The following is a 15,512-nucleotide window of genomic DNA, read 5'->3' on the forward strand; positions in this document are numbered from 1 at the left end:
TTTATGGATATCTTTAAGAAATGGCTTTCTTCTTGCCACTCTTCCATAAAGGCCAGATTTGTGCAATATACGACTGATTGTTGTCCTATGGACAGAGTCTCCCACCTCAGCTGTAGATCTGAGCAGTTCATCCAGAGTGATCATGGGCCTCTTGGCTGCATCTCTGATCAGTCTTCTCCTTGTATGAGCTGAAAGTTTAGAGGGACTGCCAGGTCTTGGTAGATTTACAGTGGTCTGATACTCCTTCCATTTCAATATTGTCGCTTGCACAGTGCTCCTTGGGATGTTGAAAGCTTGGGAAATCTTTTTGTATCCAAATCCGGCTTTAAACTTCTTCACAACAGTATCTCGGACCTGCCTGGTGTGTTCCTTGTTCTTCATGATGCTCTCTGATCTTTTGACGGACCTCTGAGACTATCACAGTGCAGGTGCATTTATACGGAGACTTGATTACACACAGGTGGATTGTATTTATCATCATTAGTCATTTAGGTCAACATTGGATCATTCAGAGATCCTCACTGAACTTCTGGAGAGAGTTTGCTGCACCGAAAGTAAAGGGGCTGAATAATTTTGCACGCCCAATTTTTCAGTTTTTGATTTGTTAAAAAAGTTTGAAATATCCAATAAATGTCGTTCCACTTCATGATTGTGTCCCACTTGTTGTTGATTCTTCACAAAAAAATACAGTTGTATATCTTTATGTTTGAAGCCTGAAATGTGGCCAAAGGTCGCAAAGTTCAAGGGGGCCGAATACTTTCGCAAGGCACTGTAAAACAACAGGTGAGACAATAACAGCTAATCAGCTAACACAACAACAGCAGATAAAATGGCGATGACTAGGCAGAGAGGGTCGGATTAACTACACACAGAGCCTGAGTTCGCGGCTGGGGCCGACAGATAAAAAATAAATAAACAGAATAGAGTACCGTGATTAATGGACAGTCCAGCAGGCATCAGCTATGTAGCCAAGTGATCATAGTGTCCAGAGGGCAGCAGTAGATGGAACAGGGAAGCCGCTGCTACGCTAGCACTCGGGCGACACAGCGTTTAAAGTTAGTAGCCCTCCGACGGAGGCCGGTTGAAGGCACAGCGGATGGAGTATTCGTCGGCAGACCAGTCGTGGTGGTGCGGTGGGGGGCCGTGTCGCAGAGAATCCAAGCCAGATGGCGAAAGAGGTATTGTAGAATTTAGTTTGCTAGCCGGGAGATGCGCCTGGCTCACGGCTAACTGGTGTTAGCTTAGTGGCAGTGGCGTTAGCCACTATAGCCAATCAGTAGCAGCGGTGAACCGGTGCCGAGGTCCAGAGTTTACAGCAAGGATCCGGTGGAGTATTGGGCTCTAGCCGTGTATGAGTGGGGTTCGGGTGAACAGCTGAGTAGGCCGGGAGGTGGGCCTCAGGGATAGGTTCGGTACTGAATGCCACGGTGAGTGCAAGCTAGCTGTGAGCTAGCTAGCTGCAAGCTGTGAGCTAGCTAGCTGCAAGCTAGCTGTGAAGATCACAAGTAGTGGTCCAGGGATTACGGCAGGAATCCGGCGTTGTTGTGGAGAGACTGTCCGATACTGGTAGACTGGCGAGTATTATCCAGGTTAAGAACAGGGCTGGTATCTGTGCAGAAGGTAAAAGCCTCTAGCAGTGGCTAACAATGACTAAATAGCTTGTAGCTAATTAGCTGGTTAGCTTCTGGAGGTTCATGAATGTGTTCTAAAATTTCTAAAATTAAAAATAATTGCGATACTGCAGCGATACTGTATCACATTGGGTGAGGCAGGTTTCCTGGAAGGTATAATCGAATTAAAAATCGAAAAGAGATTGAAAATAAAGTTGAAATATATATATACCAAAAAATATGAAAAATACAAAAGTAGACGAGACACTAACAAAACACGTCTTCACTGCTACGCCATCTTGGAATCTCTAGCCAAAGAGAGGAGTCACAAAAAGCACAAATAGAGATCAAATTAATCACTAACCTTTGATGATCTTCATCAGATGACAGTCATAGGACTTCATGTTACACAATACATGTATGTTTTGTTTGATAAAGTGCATATTTATATAAAAAAATCTAATTTTACATTGGCGTGTTATGTTCAGTAGTTCCAAAACATCCAGTGATTTTGCAGAGAGCCACATCAATTTACAGAAATACTCATCATAAATGTTGATGAAAATACAAGTGTTATACATGGGATTAGAGATACACTATGTCCTTAATGCAACCGCTGTGTCAGATTTTTAAAAAAAAACTTAATTGCAAACTACGCAATAATCTGAGTAGGGAATTCAGACAACAAAGCATCCAAAAAGATATCTGCCATAGTGTAGTTAACATTAGTCAGAAATAGCATTATAAATATTCACCTACCTTTGATCTTCATCATAATGCACTCCCAGGAATCCCAGTTCCACAATAAATGTTTGATTTGTTCGATAAAGTTCATAATTTATGTCCAAATAGCTTCTTTTGTTAGTGCGTTTGGTAAACAAATCCAAACGCGCATGCAGGTCCAGCCGAACGTCAGACGAAAAGTTCAAAAAGTTCCGTTACAGCCCGTAGAAACTTGTCAAACTAAGTATAGAATCAATCTTTAGGATGTTTTTATCATAAATCTTCAATAATGTTCCAACCGGAGAATTCCTATGTCTGTAGAAAAGCAATGGAACGAGAGCTAACTCTCTCGTGACCGCGCGTCACGAGCCTGTGGCACTCTGCCAGACACCTGGCTCAATCCCCTCTCATTCAGCCCCCCTTCATAGTAGAAGCCTCAAACAAGTAGAAGCCTCAAGTTCTAAAGACTGTTGACATCTAGTGGAAGCCGTAGGAAGTGCAATATGACCCCATTTATACTGTATATTGGAACGGCAAAGAGTTGAAAAACTACAAACCTTTGATTTCCCTCTTCCTGGTTGGATTTGTCTCAGGTTTTCGCCTGCCATATGAGTTCTGTTATACTCACAGACATCATTCAAACAGTTTTAGAAACTTCAGAGTGTTTTTTATCCAATACTACTAATAATATGCATATATTAGCATCTGGGACAGAGTAGCAGGCAGTTTACTCTGGGCACCTTATTCATCCAAGCTACTCAATACTGCCCCCCTGTCACCAAGAAGTTAGGAGTGTTGGGTCAGTAAGTATCCGAAAGGTCGCTGGTTGTAATCCCCGAGCCGGCTAGGTGAAAAATCTATCGATATGCTCGATAACCCGAATGCTCCTGTAAGTCGCACTGGATAAGAGCGTCTGCTAAATGACTAAAATGTAAATGTATGTGCAGGTGGGAGATCAGATAGTGGAGATCAATGGAGAGCCGACCCAGGGCATCACCCATACCCGCGCCATCGAGCTGATCCAGGCTGGGGGCAGCAAAGTGCAGCTCCTGTTAAGGCCAGGGCAGGGTCTGGTACAAGACAACAGTAAGTACACAGAAGTCTAGATCTACAAGATAAGATATAACTTTTTTTGTGGTATGAGATGTAGAATGTTTGAACATGTTTGTTGATGCATGTTATGTTGGTAGCATTTAACAAGGGTGTGCTAATTAACATGAGCTGATGCAGCAATGCTTTGTACACACATTACTTAAGAATTTAGCTATCCCTGTTAACAACTTTGTTAATTGATGTTAATTCATGTAACCTCTTAGATGATAAGTCCCCCATATGGGGGACATACTTAGAGCGGTACTGGACTGGTTCCGACTGATATTTTTGTGTACAAAGAACTCTGTGAACAAACAAAGTAGGGTCCCATGCCTTTTGGTGCCAGAAAGCCCCATCTGTCTGCTCTCTTCCACTCTCTCAACGGAGCTGACTTGAAGTGTCAGGTTTCACACCCCACATTTGCATAGGGGCTGACGTGTCACATTTTCTGGCATATCCAGACAAATAATCGATTTACACTTCCTCTGAGCAAGTGAGCCCAATCTGGGAGCATATGAATGGTGACAGTCTAGCGGATCCAGCAATTGTGGTTTCATCATCACTGTGATATGCAGAGCTCTCAACATGGAAAAAATACTAAAACAATAACAATGAATGAACAATAATTATGTTTGGGTATGTATATTTAGGTGGAAATCTAAATTAGCCCTATCATAAAGGCCCAGTGCAGTAAAAAATTAGATTTTTCTGCATTTTATACATATTTCCACACTCTGAGGTTGGAATAATACTGTGAAATGGATAAGTGTAAGGGCTGAAATTTCAGCCTGTTTTGGTGGGATGGAGTTTTAGCCTGCCTTGTGACATTACCCAGTTTTCAGTTTCCCCCTCCCCACTCAGACCACTCCCAGACAGTCCTAGCAAAATTATTTATTGAGAAATGGCCAAGAAGCTATTTTTGTTCTTTTTTGACCATTTTCATTTTTTTAAATCACGGTAAGGTACATCATTGTTACCCAGAAATGATTTCATATTGAGATAATATATATTTGTTTTAATGCTGCATTGGACCATTAAAGGAGAACTTTGCTTTTTTACAAAGACATTTTTATTTTTCAAGTTTTAAGTTTTATTAGTCGTATGTACAGGATCCGCATGGCATACATCGTCCAAAGAAATTCTTACTTGCAACACTAAGAAATAGTAGGTCTTTAGATGTTGTACACGTGAAATTGTGTCATTCCGAATTTCATCCTGAACTTTATATTCCATTTTGTGCGACTCGAGCTGTTTCCCCTATCTAGCTGTTCCATTCTCCATGTAGCCTGCTGCTAGGATGGACAGAGAAGTAGCTCGATTTGCCACGAAATGGAATATAACGATCCAGATAAAGTTCAGAATGACACAAATTCATGTTCTAAAGACCTGCATCACTCTACTGAAAGCTTTTTAATTTATGAAAGGACATATTTAAGTGTTTTTTAGCCTTTGTTCATGTTTCTTTTTCGAAGTCTCCGTACTGTACAACCAGGATGAGGAAGTGAATCACAAGTTTTAAAAAATCAAGTGAAATCACATGAAAAAAAATTGGACCCTCCTATAACATTCCATTTACTTAAAAAAAAAATAGAGATTTGGTTGTAAAAAAGCAAAATGCTCTGTTAATGTACCCAAATTGAGTGCCTGTATTGGGGATGCTTGTTTCAGGAATGGAGTCCTCTGCTGTCTACTGTATAACTGCTTACTCTTGGCACTTCCTCTCTTCCCCCTGCTGCAGGTGATAACGTCCCCTCTACTATGTGCTACTACTCAAACGAGCACCACCACTAACCACTTCATTGCTTTTACTGGCCTGTCCTCTTTTACTTTGGTAATTCCATTCTCATTTTCTTCTTGCTTCCTCCTTTCATGTCTAGACTAGAAAATCAGAATTCTGCTCTTGTACGTTACTTGTTACTATCATAATGATATGTGAGCCTCTCTCTATATATATTACATCTGTGTAACAACATATTTTACTTCTAGGTAAGTTGGATCCAACCATCACTTCACCCACACGTTTTCCTAGAGAGGCTCTTGTCTCCGAAACGTCACTCCTCTCTTCTCCGTTCTCCACCTGCAGCTCCGTCTCAGGTTCCTACCCTTTCATCAGTGAGACCCCTGACTGGAACTTCCTGTCTCCCCAAACACCCCATCCCCAGACCAGCAGGGGCACTGGCTCAGTGAAGTGGAATGGGGAGCGGGCAGACAGGCAGGCAGACAGGCTCTCTCCCATCACCCCTGAGCAGATCAACCTCTATAAGGTCAAACCAGGCCATACCAGGTCTAAAGGCTCCAAGGAGTCCAGCAGCCCCAAAAAAACAGGTGAAACATTCAAAGAGCGCTCACAGAGCCCCAAAAAGTCTGAGAAGAAGACCCAGGAAGCAGTGACAAGCAAGGGCAGGAATGCTTACCCTCAGAAAGGAAGTCGGTCACCCAGCCCCAGAAAGTTCCCTCGAGAAGGACACGAAGTCTTGAGCCAGCCACACATAAAGAAACAGCAGGTACAGCAGAGCACATCAAATGACCTTTTCAGCAAGGAGTCCTTTGAGAAAAACAAAAACTACAAAAGGGGGGATTCAAAGGGCAGGAAAAGCATGCAGGAGAGAGAGGGGGGAGGGGGAACTACCAAGGCTGCCCATGAGCAGGCTAGTATTCGAAGGAGGGTTGGGACAGAGGCAGGACATCACAGGCCAACTCCTCAGGAGGGCAAGGAGACAGGGGCAAGGAGAGATATTCTGAGAGACGGGGAAAGGGAAAAACACAAAGAGGAGAAAAGGAAAAAAGACACAGGGAATTCCTCAAAAGAGGAAAAGACTATAACAGATTCTGGAGCCTATACAACAGAGGAAAGCAGTAGAAAATACTCTGTGTTATCCCCAATAGAGGAGAGGATCAGAAAAGACACAGGGGCCTCCTCAAATGACGTTCAGGAGGATGCTCAGAGCCAAAAGGGTCATATTAGCCCTGGACCCTGGAAAGTGCCCAGCTCAGCCAGAATCCTCTCCCAGGCTGAGGTGCTGCGTGACCTCACTTGCTGATACAGTATGGATAACACTGTGTTGACACATAATCACACAGACTTGAGCTGTACCTCAACATGCTGTATATTGTTGGTCAGTTTTTTTCTCAGATGAGAGGGATGGACGAGGAATCACAACAAATTGGCCATGTGTCATGTCCAGCTGTGTCCCTTAAGAGGTATTTTTTAACCTCTATTCGCCTTTGACATTGTGAATGGCATGTATCGCCAACGCTCTCAGCTCACTTCCTCTCTTCCTGCCTTGTGTGCTGCTTCAGACATCTTTGATCTGGGCTGTATGCTTGGCATGTTCAGGGCCCTGCCAGTCAGTGACACTTCAGAAATGTGATCATGTGCCAATTCTGGGACGTCTTGTTGAATGAATAATAACCATGCCTCACCCATCACAATGCAATTAGTATCCCATATGCATCCAAGGTGAAAGGTGTCTAACTCAAAGGGTGGCTGTCAGTAAGAGTTGTATTTTCATGTTGGATATCTACAGCAAGGGCCTTGGGATTGGTCATTTGACATGGCACTCTTTTTCCAGGGGATTTGCTCAACTGCATGCAGTCCATATGTTTGTTTTATTGCACGCCTTTTCCACTCCACTGAGGATGATCCTTTCTCCTGATGTGCAAATACCGTTCTGACCTGAACACCATGTAGAGATTTCAGACTTTATTCAGAAAGCATTAGCTTTACCAAGGATTCTAGACTGTTCTAAGACATGATTCCTGAATACAAAATATATCATTACAAAAGACCAGAAACTTGTGGTTTGAGATATTGTTCATCATGTGTATGATATTGTTTACCATGTTTATGATAATCTATGTGTAACTTATTGAAATTATATATATATATACCGTATATATATATATATATATATATATATATATATATATATATATATATATATATATATATATATATATATATATATACACACACACTATATGTAGCCATACTGAGCCATTCCATGTTTTGATATAGAGTACAAAGGTTCATCCTGAATCATCTTGCACCATCCTTTCTAATGCATTTTACTGATAGCAGTTGCCATGGGTCTTCATCGTTCATGAAATATATACAGTACAGTAGCTACTACATGCAGATTGCCATATGTGTCTGAAATTGCCATTGCTCCAAATGTGTTATATTGTGGAAATACTGTATATGTTTACCAATATGAATTCCATTGCACTACACCTTTACTTGTAGGATTACAATATGACCAATATTGTTTATTTTCTGAGAATCTTGATTCCTTTGAAAATAACCATTTGGGATGCCTAACATTGTTGCCATTTTAATACAGTGCCAATAGCACCGATTTTGATAAATAACTACGTTTTACTGTTGATGGCCAATATCGTAATTTCAAATGGTTTTTCTGCAATTAATTTTGGCTTGTGATTGTGTTAAACACTAAAGTAGACTAAGTATGGCTGCATTCAGACAGAAATGTAATGTCTGTCCAAAACTGATTGAGTATATTGTTTTTGTATGGGGGTCAAACATTGTCGGACAACGGAGTGGACATAAGTTGTCAAAAGTTGTCCGTCCAGGCGCTAAAGCGGTTTGGATCAAGACGTGTTTATAACTGAGCTCAGGGAATGCACCAAAGTAGCAAATGATGACGTGTGATAAAGTTAAGATTTCACAGAGCCAGAATTGACCGGATATCAACAGTGCTCTGAATTTGGTCCAGTGTGTGATGATGAGAGTGGAGTTTTCTATATAGTAAGCACAGACTCTGAAGGTCCAGGCCACTGATAGGACATACTGTGTACATTATGAGCCAACCAGTGGAGTTTTCTGAGCAATAGATTGTTGGTTGAATGAATGAGCACGCTCAACCTCCAGTCTTTCTTGAAGCTGCTAGTAGCAAGTACATGTTACAACCCAGAAATAGTTCATTAATGACTTGTTGTACTTACGTATTCTGCACCGTTGTATGCCCCCTCATATTCATTTATACCCAGTCTCATGTCTTGTCTCTGTATCATATTGTGGCCTTGCATTGCTTTAATAGTAAAAGGAATCCTTGTTGTCTTTCTACATTATGTGGGTACGGTAGTTGTAAATGTTTATATATTGTACAGCACCTTTATAAATATTCGCTGAGTGCTTTTCGGGAAGAAAATAGAGATATATAAATTGCTCCATTATTTTTTTATGTAAGAAAAATAAGATTCTAAGTAGTTTAAAAGAAAATGACCTTGACATGGTGTTCTGTTTATGCACTGAAAAAATAAAGTTTTACTGAAAACATGTATTGTAATGGACTGGTCCAGCCATAGTAAATATTCCAGTTCTCTTTGGCTCTAGAATTGTGACTTTTTAATGTAATTTATCACCCCTGACTAAAACTGTACATCCTACGATTCAGCATACTGCTCCATCATATTTCAAAGGAGGTTTCACAGGCTGCTGTTACCATGGTGGCAGAGCTCCAGTTGTCATGGCAGCCGTACCTGCCTTGTGCTGCGGAGAGAGCTCAAAGGAAGCTCACGCAAGGACTGTGTCCAGTTCATCACCAGGGTTCTGTCTGAAAGGGCTAGCTGCATGCTTCAGGAGTCTGATTTTCATGACTATTCGGCCTCACAGAGATTCATACATTAAAGGAGAATGGAGTATCAGGATTATTTGTCTCTCTAATATAGAATATATAATCATATCACATTAAAGCTAGAATTCTTAATTGCTACATACATTTTGACATAATTTAACAATTTATGCCAATTGATTCTTGAAGAATATAACTTATAAAAGCCTCGTGAGCTTAGTTCAACTCTTGAACCCCATCAAAGGAGTATACTACAAAGCAGGATCTATGAGTTAGCCAGACAACTACAATACAAAAACAGAAAAAACTATTGATTTTCTGGTTCATTAAGAAAGCTAAACTTAGTTATGTGTTTTTGGTTTTTGAGTAAATTAGGCCGTGCCCATTTCAAGCTTATCTTTCTTAAAAATAAAAGGCATTATCCAAATATTTAGGCAAGTTAGCTGACTAACTCCTTGATCCTGCTTTGTAGTATACCGCTCAGAACCCAAAATATAAGCTGTTTTACTCCAATGTTTGTGAACATTGTACATGTAAACAAACACTGTATAGCCTCAAAGCATGGTTAAAACTATAATGTTGATATATAATATTAAATTCATAACTGTGCCGATGAATTTTAGAGTGATTACATTTCTCCGGGCCCTCCCTCAGCTTTTTACCAAAACCCCATTTAATATGACCACTTTGTTATTGTTTCAATTAACCGACATCCACACAGTGGTTCTTTTGGCGGTGTAGGTTGCACGTAGTCGCATTAAGAAAAGTTAAATGCAGCCTTGTTCACAAGTTTGAACACTTGAATGTGACGTAATCTACATATTGATTAGGCCGATAAACATTTGAGTCATTATTTCTATATAGCCTACTCGTTCTCGTTATGAACTTCTAACACAAGTGGGACGGATGTGACTTTGTGACAATGATCAAGAGGAGCTCCTCACCGCTTTGACAGCTCCAATGCAGTTACAGCTTATGACGGCTCAATCGGAAATGATCTTGGTATTTATACAACAGAATCTGTAACGCTTCAGATTTATAGATTGAATAGAGCCCTAGGCTTAAGGATTCTAGCTTTAAAGTGGCAATTCACAGTTTAAACAATAACAAGACTCATCGTCGGAGCAGAAGGAAGATGGAGGATGGTGATATGACGCGAGGCAGAAGAAAGGGCGCGAGTTTCAAACCCAAACCAACATCTGCGAAATACAAGCTGAGTACTTTCTCCTTTGAGTCAAGCACAGGATAAATTATTACATGTTATACACTCCTGAAAACCCTGAGAAGTCGACGGATAGTCAGCTCTCAGAGATTGAACCTGACAGAAGTGAAGAGGAAGAACCTGCGCTTCCGAGCCTCGCCCCAATGATCAGGAAAATGCACAAGATGACTCTGGCCCACTGGGAGTACGTATCCATGCCTTTTGGCCAACCCGTTTGTGGTATCAGGCTGTTTGAATATGGAGTTGGGTTCTGTCAATTTGGTCAAAGTATCCAGAAGTGAACTTGCAGGTGCCTTGGTGGAAGAGTGGGGTAACATCTCACAGCAAGAACTGGCAAATCTGGTGCAGTCCATGAGAAGAAGATGCACTGCAGTACTTAATGCAGCTGGTGGCCACACCAGATACTGACTATTACTTTTTTACCCCCTTGTTCAGGGACACATTATTCTGTTAGTTAGTCACATGTCTGTGGAACTTGTTCAGTTTGTCTCTCAGTTGTTGAATCTTATGTTCATACAAATATTTTCACATGTTAAGTTTGCTGAAAATAAACGCAATTGACAGTGAGAACGTATATTTTTTTGCTGAGTTAATATACACACAGTGCATTCGCAAACTATTCAGACCCCTTCCCTTTTTTTCACATTTTGTAACGTTACTGCTGTATTCTAAAATGGATTAAATTGTTTCCCCCCTTATCTACACACTATTGTAATGCATACTCAGGGAGAACAAGGTGTAGATTCACGCGCAGAGCGCGCCAGATGTTTATTAATCCTTCACAGAAGGCAAGGATTGTGTTCACAGGCAGGCAATGGTCAAACACAGGTAGGCAGTCAAAAACAAACAATACCTCACAACCATACAAACAGAAAGAACTGAACTAAATAGAGAGCTGATGAGACCAGGTGGGAAACGAACACAGGTGAAATCAATGAACAAAGATTTAAGACAGGGCTACGTTCCAGAACACAAAGAAACAGGGCTACGCTCAAGAACAAAGAAAAAGAACACAAGGTTGACTAAGAAAAGAAAAGCAGAACCTTACAACTATACCCCATAATGACAAATAAAAACAGGTTTAGATATTTTTTATAAAGTAAAAAACTGAAATATCACATTTACAAAAGTATTGAGACCCTTTACTCAGTACTTTGTTCAAGCACCTTTGGCAGCGATTACAGCTTCGAGTCTTCTTGGATATGAAACTACAAGCTTGGAATACCTGTATTTGAGGAGTTTCTCCCATTCTTATCTGCAGATCCTCTCAAGCTCTGTCAGGCTGTATGGGTAGAGTTGCTGCACAGCTATTTCCAGGTCTCTCCACAGATGTTCGATTGGGATCAAGTCCGGGCTCTGGCTGGGCCACTGAAGGACATTCAGAGATTTGTCCCGAAGCCACTGCTGTGTTGTCTTGGCTTTGTGCTTAGTGTTGTTGAGCTGTTAGAAGGTGAACCTTCACCCCAGTCTGAGGTCCTGAGTGCTCTGGAGCAGGTTTTCGTCAATGATGTCTCTGTACGTTGCTCCATTCATCTTTCCCTCGATCCTGGCTAGTCTGCCAGTCCCTGCCGCTGAAAAACATCCCCACAGCATGATGCTGCCACCACCATGCTTCACCGTAGGGATGGCGCCAGGTTCTCCAGACGTGATTTTTTGCATTCAGGTCAAAGAGTTTAATCTTGTTTTCATCAGACCAGAGAACCTTGTTCCTTCTGGCAAACCCTAAGCGGGCTGTCATGTGCCTTTTACTGAGGAGTGGCTTCCGTCTGGCCACTCTACAATTAAGGTCTGATTGGTGGAGTGCTGCAAAGGTGGTTGTCCTTCTGGAAGGTTCTTCCATCTCCACAGAGGAACTCTGGAGATCTGTCAGAAGGACAATCGTGTTCTTGGTCACCTCCCTGACAAAGGCCTTCTCCCCCGATTGTTCAGTTTGGCGCGGCGGCAAGCTCTAGGAAGAGTCTTGGTGGTTCAAAACTTCTTCCATTTAAGAATGATGGAGGCCACTCTGTCCTTGGGGACCTTCAATGCTGCATACATTTTTTAGTACCCTTCCCCAGATCTGTGCCTCTTCACAATCCTGTCTCTGCATTCCTTCGACCTCATGGCTTGGTTTTTTGTCTGACATGCACTGTCAACTGTGGGACCTTTTATAGCCTTTCCAAATCATGTCCAATCAATTGAATTTATCACAGGTGGACTCCAAGTTGTAGAAAAGTCTCAAGGCTGATCAATGGAAACAGGATGCACCTGAACTCAATTTTGAGTATCATAGCAAATCGTCTGAATACTAATGTACATTTCTGTTTTTAATTTTTAATAAATGTGCGAAAACTTTTTTTCACTTTGTCATTATGGGGTATTGAGTGTAGATTGATGAGGATTTTTTAAAATCCCTTTTAGAATAAGGCTGTAAAGTAACAAAACATGGAAAAAGTGAAGGGATCTGAATACTTTCCGAATGCACTGTATATAAAACACAGGAAAAATATGTTTTTTATTGCACTGGGCCTTTAATGTGTTTCATAACTACTTCTATACTATCTCAATATTTAGACAGTTGGGTTTTTAATTAAGATCCCATTCCCCCGGGAATTAGAAAAATAAGGCTTTGCCCAAGTGCACAGTTTCACAACTGATGAACTCATAGGCAGATGATCTCAATAATTAATGTCTAAATTAATTAGTTCAACTTTAGTCTTGTGTTGAGAAAGAGATGAGTTTGCACATTGCTGACACTGGGAGTGACTTCAATGCAAAGTGGTTTGGTTATCAGTTCTCTAGCAGAGGGAACTTAATGTCACAGTGGAAGCATAACACAGATTGACGACATCCTCGCTGACTCATTGACCTATTCATATTTACTGGATATGACAGCATTTGAAAGCAATTCAATCATTCACTTTTTAAGATGCTGGTGGAATGAACAATGTACAATATTATTATGTGTGTTGTACATGACAGAAATAGCTTTCTAATAATATGCACAGGGTATTAGGGCACAAGGCGAGATCAGGGTGTGACACAGGGTGTGTGTTAAGATAAGAGCAGGATGTCAGAGCTCTATAGGGCACAGAATGTCAAGGACTGTTAAAAAATGGACATTAACACAACAATGAATCCTTATAAGCAGATGGGAATATCGGGGTTATGAAAAGGTGAAAAAGGGATTCTCAGCTAGGTTAAAGTATATGGAGAGGGAATAAACTTTATGATACAATGGAGAGACTGGTACGATGAATAAGTTATTTCCAATAACAGGTTTGCATGTTATGTGGAAAAATATTTTGTATGCTGAAACATTATCTTGACTGTTTACTGCTGAAAATTGGTATCAGTTCCGAATCATACTTCAAGTTTTTCATGTGGCAGCATGCCTTTGGGGATGGTTTATCATTGCCCAGATTATTTTGCTATCGAGCCAACACAAATACCTCATGTGACAAATACCTTATTTGGTATACAGCATGTAGTTCCAGGGCGGCATCTTACTAGGGGCACCAAAACATTTGGAATGGTGACATTTGCGCGATCGGTTTTCTATCGCTCATTTGCACGTCAAGTCAATGGTATCATGTCACCATGTGGGACTGTGGGTAAATTAACCTTGTCAGAGTGGGCACCCTGATTCTAGTTTTGTCATGCCTGCAATTGCTCTTTCCCCCTGGTGCTTGAGGGTGCCAGGCTCTCCAGCATTACACACTCCTGCCACCAGTATTACACACACCTGCCACCATTATTACACACACTTGCCTTCCCCCGTCACGCAGATCAGCGATTATTGGACTCACCTGCACTCATTCACCTCTGTTATTACCTCCGGCGTCCCACCTGGGACAGCGGGATCGACAGGCCTTCATGCCTCAGCCGGTTCGTTGGGATTTCACGCCAGCCGGGCTTATCCAGCGCCCTCGGCCAGCCCGACAGGCTGGCCCAGGTGGTATGCCGGGTGGCGCTCCTAGAGGGGGGGTACTGTCACACCCGCTTCCGCTCTTCCACCCTGGCTCTCGAGGGTGCCAGGCTACCCAGCATTACACACTCCTGCCGCCATCATTATGCACACCTGCCTTCCACTGTCAAGCGCATCAGCGATTATTGGACTCACCTGGACTCAATCACCCCTGTCATTACCTCCCTTATATCTGTCTGTTTCCACGTTCTGTTCCCCGCTTCAGCATTGATTGGCATATGTTATTGTATACCTGTGTGCTGACGCTGTTCCTGTCTTGTTTCATGTCAAATCAAATCGGTCACATACACATGGTTAGCAGATGTTAATGCGAGTGTAGCGAAATGCTTGTGTTTCTAGCTCCGACTATGCAGTACAATCTAACAAGTAATCACAAATTCACAACAACTACCTTATACACACAAATGTGAAGGGATGAATAAGAACAGGTACATATAAATATATGAATGAGCGATGGCATAGGCAAGATTTAGTAGATGGTGTAGAATACAGTATATACATATGAGATGAGTAATGTAGGATATGTAAACATTATTAAAGTGCCATTATTTAAAGTGACACCACTATCTAAACATTATTAAAGTGACACCTTTATTAAGTCTGTTTTTTAAGTGACCAGAGATTTGAGTCAGTATGTTGGCAGCAGCCTCTCTATGTTAGTGATGGCTGTTTAACAGTCTGATGGCCTTGAGATAGAAGCTGTTTTTCAGTCTCTCGGTCCAACCTTTGATGCACCCGTACTGACCTCACCTTCTGGATGATAGCGGGTTGAACAGGTAGTGGCTCGGGTGGTTGTTGTCCTTGATGTTATTTTTGGCCTTCCTGTGACATCAGGTGCTGTAGGTGTCCTGGAGGACAGGAAGTTTGCCCCGGTGATGCGTTGTGCAGATCACACTACCCTCTGGAGGCAAGTCAGTTAAGAACAAATTCTTATTTACAATGACGTCCTAAGAACAGTGGTTTAACTACCTTGTTCAGGGGCAGAAAAACAGATTTTTACCTTGTCAGCTCAGGGATTCAATCTAGCAACCTTTCGGTTACTGGCCCAATGCTCTAACCACTAGGCTACCTGCCAAGGTTGAGGGCAGTTGAGGGCGGTGCAATTGCTGTACCAGGCGATGATACAGCCCGACAGGATGCTCTCGATTGTTCGTGAGTGTTTTAGATGACAAGCCAAATTTCTTCAGCCTCCTGAGGTTGAAGAGGCTCTGTTGCGCCTTCTTCACCACGCTGTCTGTGTGGGTGGACCATTTCAGTTTATCCGTGATGTGTACTCCGAGGAACTTAAAACTTTCCACCTTCTC

The 15,512-nt window shown here is 41.8% G+C and overlaps 1 protein-coding gene across 3 annotated transcripts in view; it reads left to right on the top strand.

The window, feature by feature from the left end:
- Positions 1 to 8,724, top strand: part of LOC110527986 (membrane-associated guanylate kinase, WW and PDZ domain-containing protein 3) — a 144,642-nt gene extending 135,918 nt beyond the window's left edge. For 2 of the 3 annotated variants that reach the window (XM_021609674.2, XM_021609675.2), the window contains exons 20-21: positions 3,281 to 3,419; positions 5,412 to 8,724. In XM_021609674.2, coding sequence (XP_021465349.2) covers positions 3,281 to 3,419; positions 5,412 to 6,466 — 1,194 coding nt within the window. In that variant the 3' untranslated portion in view covers positions 6,467 to 8,724. Of the gene's footprint in view, positions 1 to 3,280; positions 3,420 to 5,163; positions 5,257 to 5,411 lie in introns of all 3 variants that reach the window. The other variant, XM_021609676.2, reaches the window with a different exon arrangement.
- The last annotated feature ends 6,788 nt before the right edge of the window (positions 8,725 to 15,512 follow it).

The sequence above is a fragment of the Oncorhynchus mykiss genome, chromosome 7, assembly GCF_013265735.2.
Source record: "Oncorhynchus mykiss isolate Arlee chromosome 7, USDA_OmykA_1.1, whole genome shotgun sequence".
NCBI classification, from domain to species: Eukaryota; Metazoa; Chordata; class Actinopteri; order Salmoniformes; family Salmonidae; genus Oncorhynchus; species Oncorhynchus mykiss.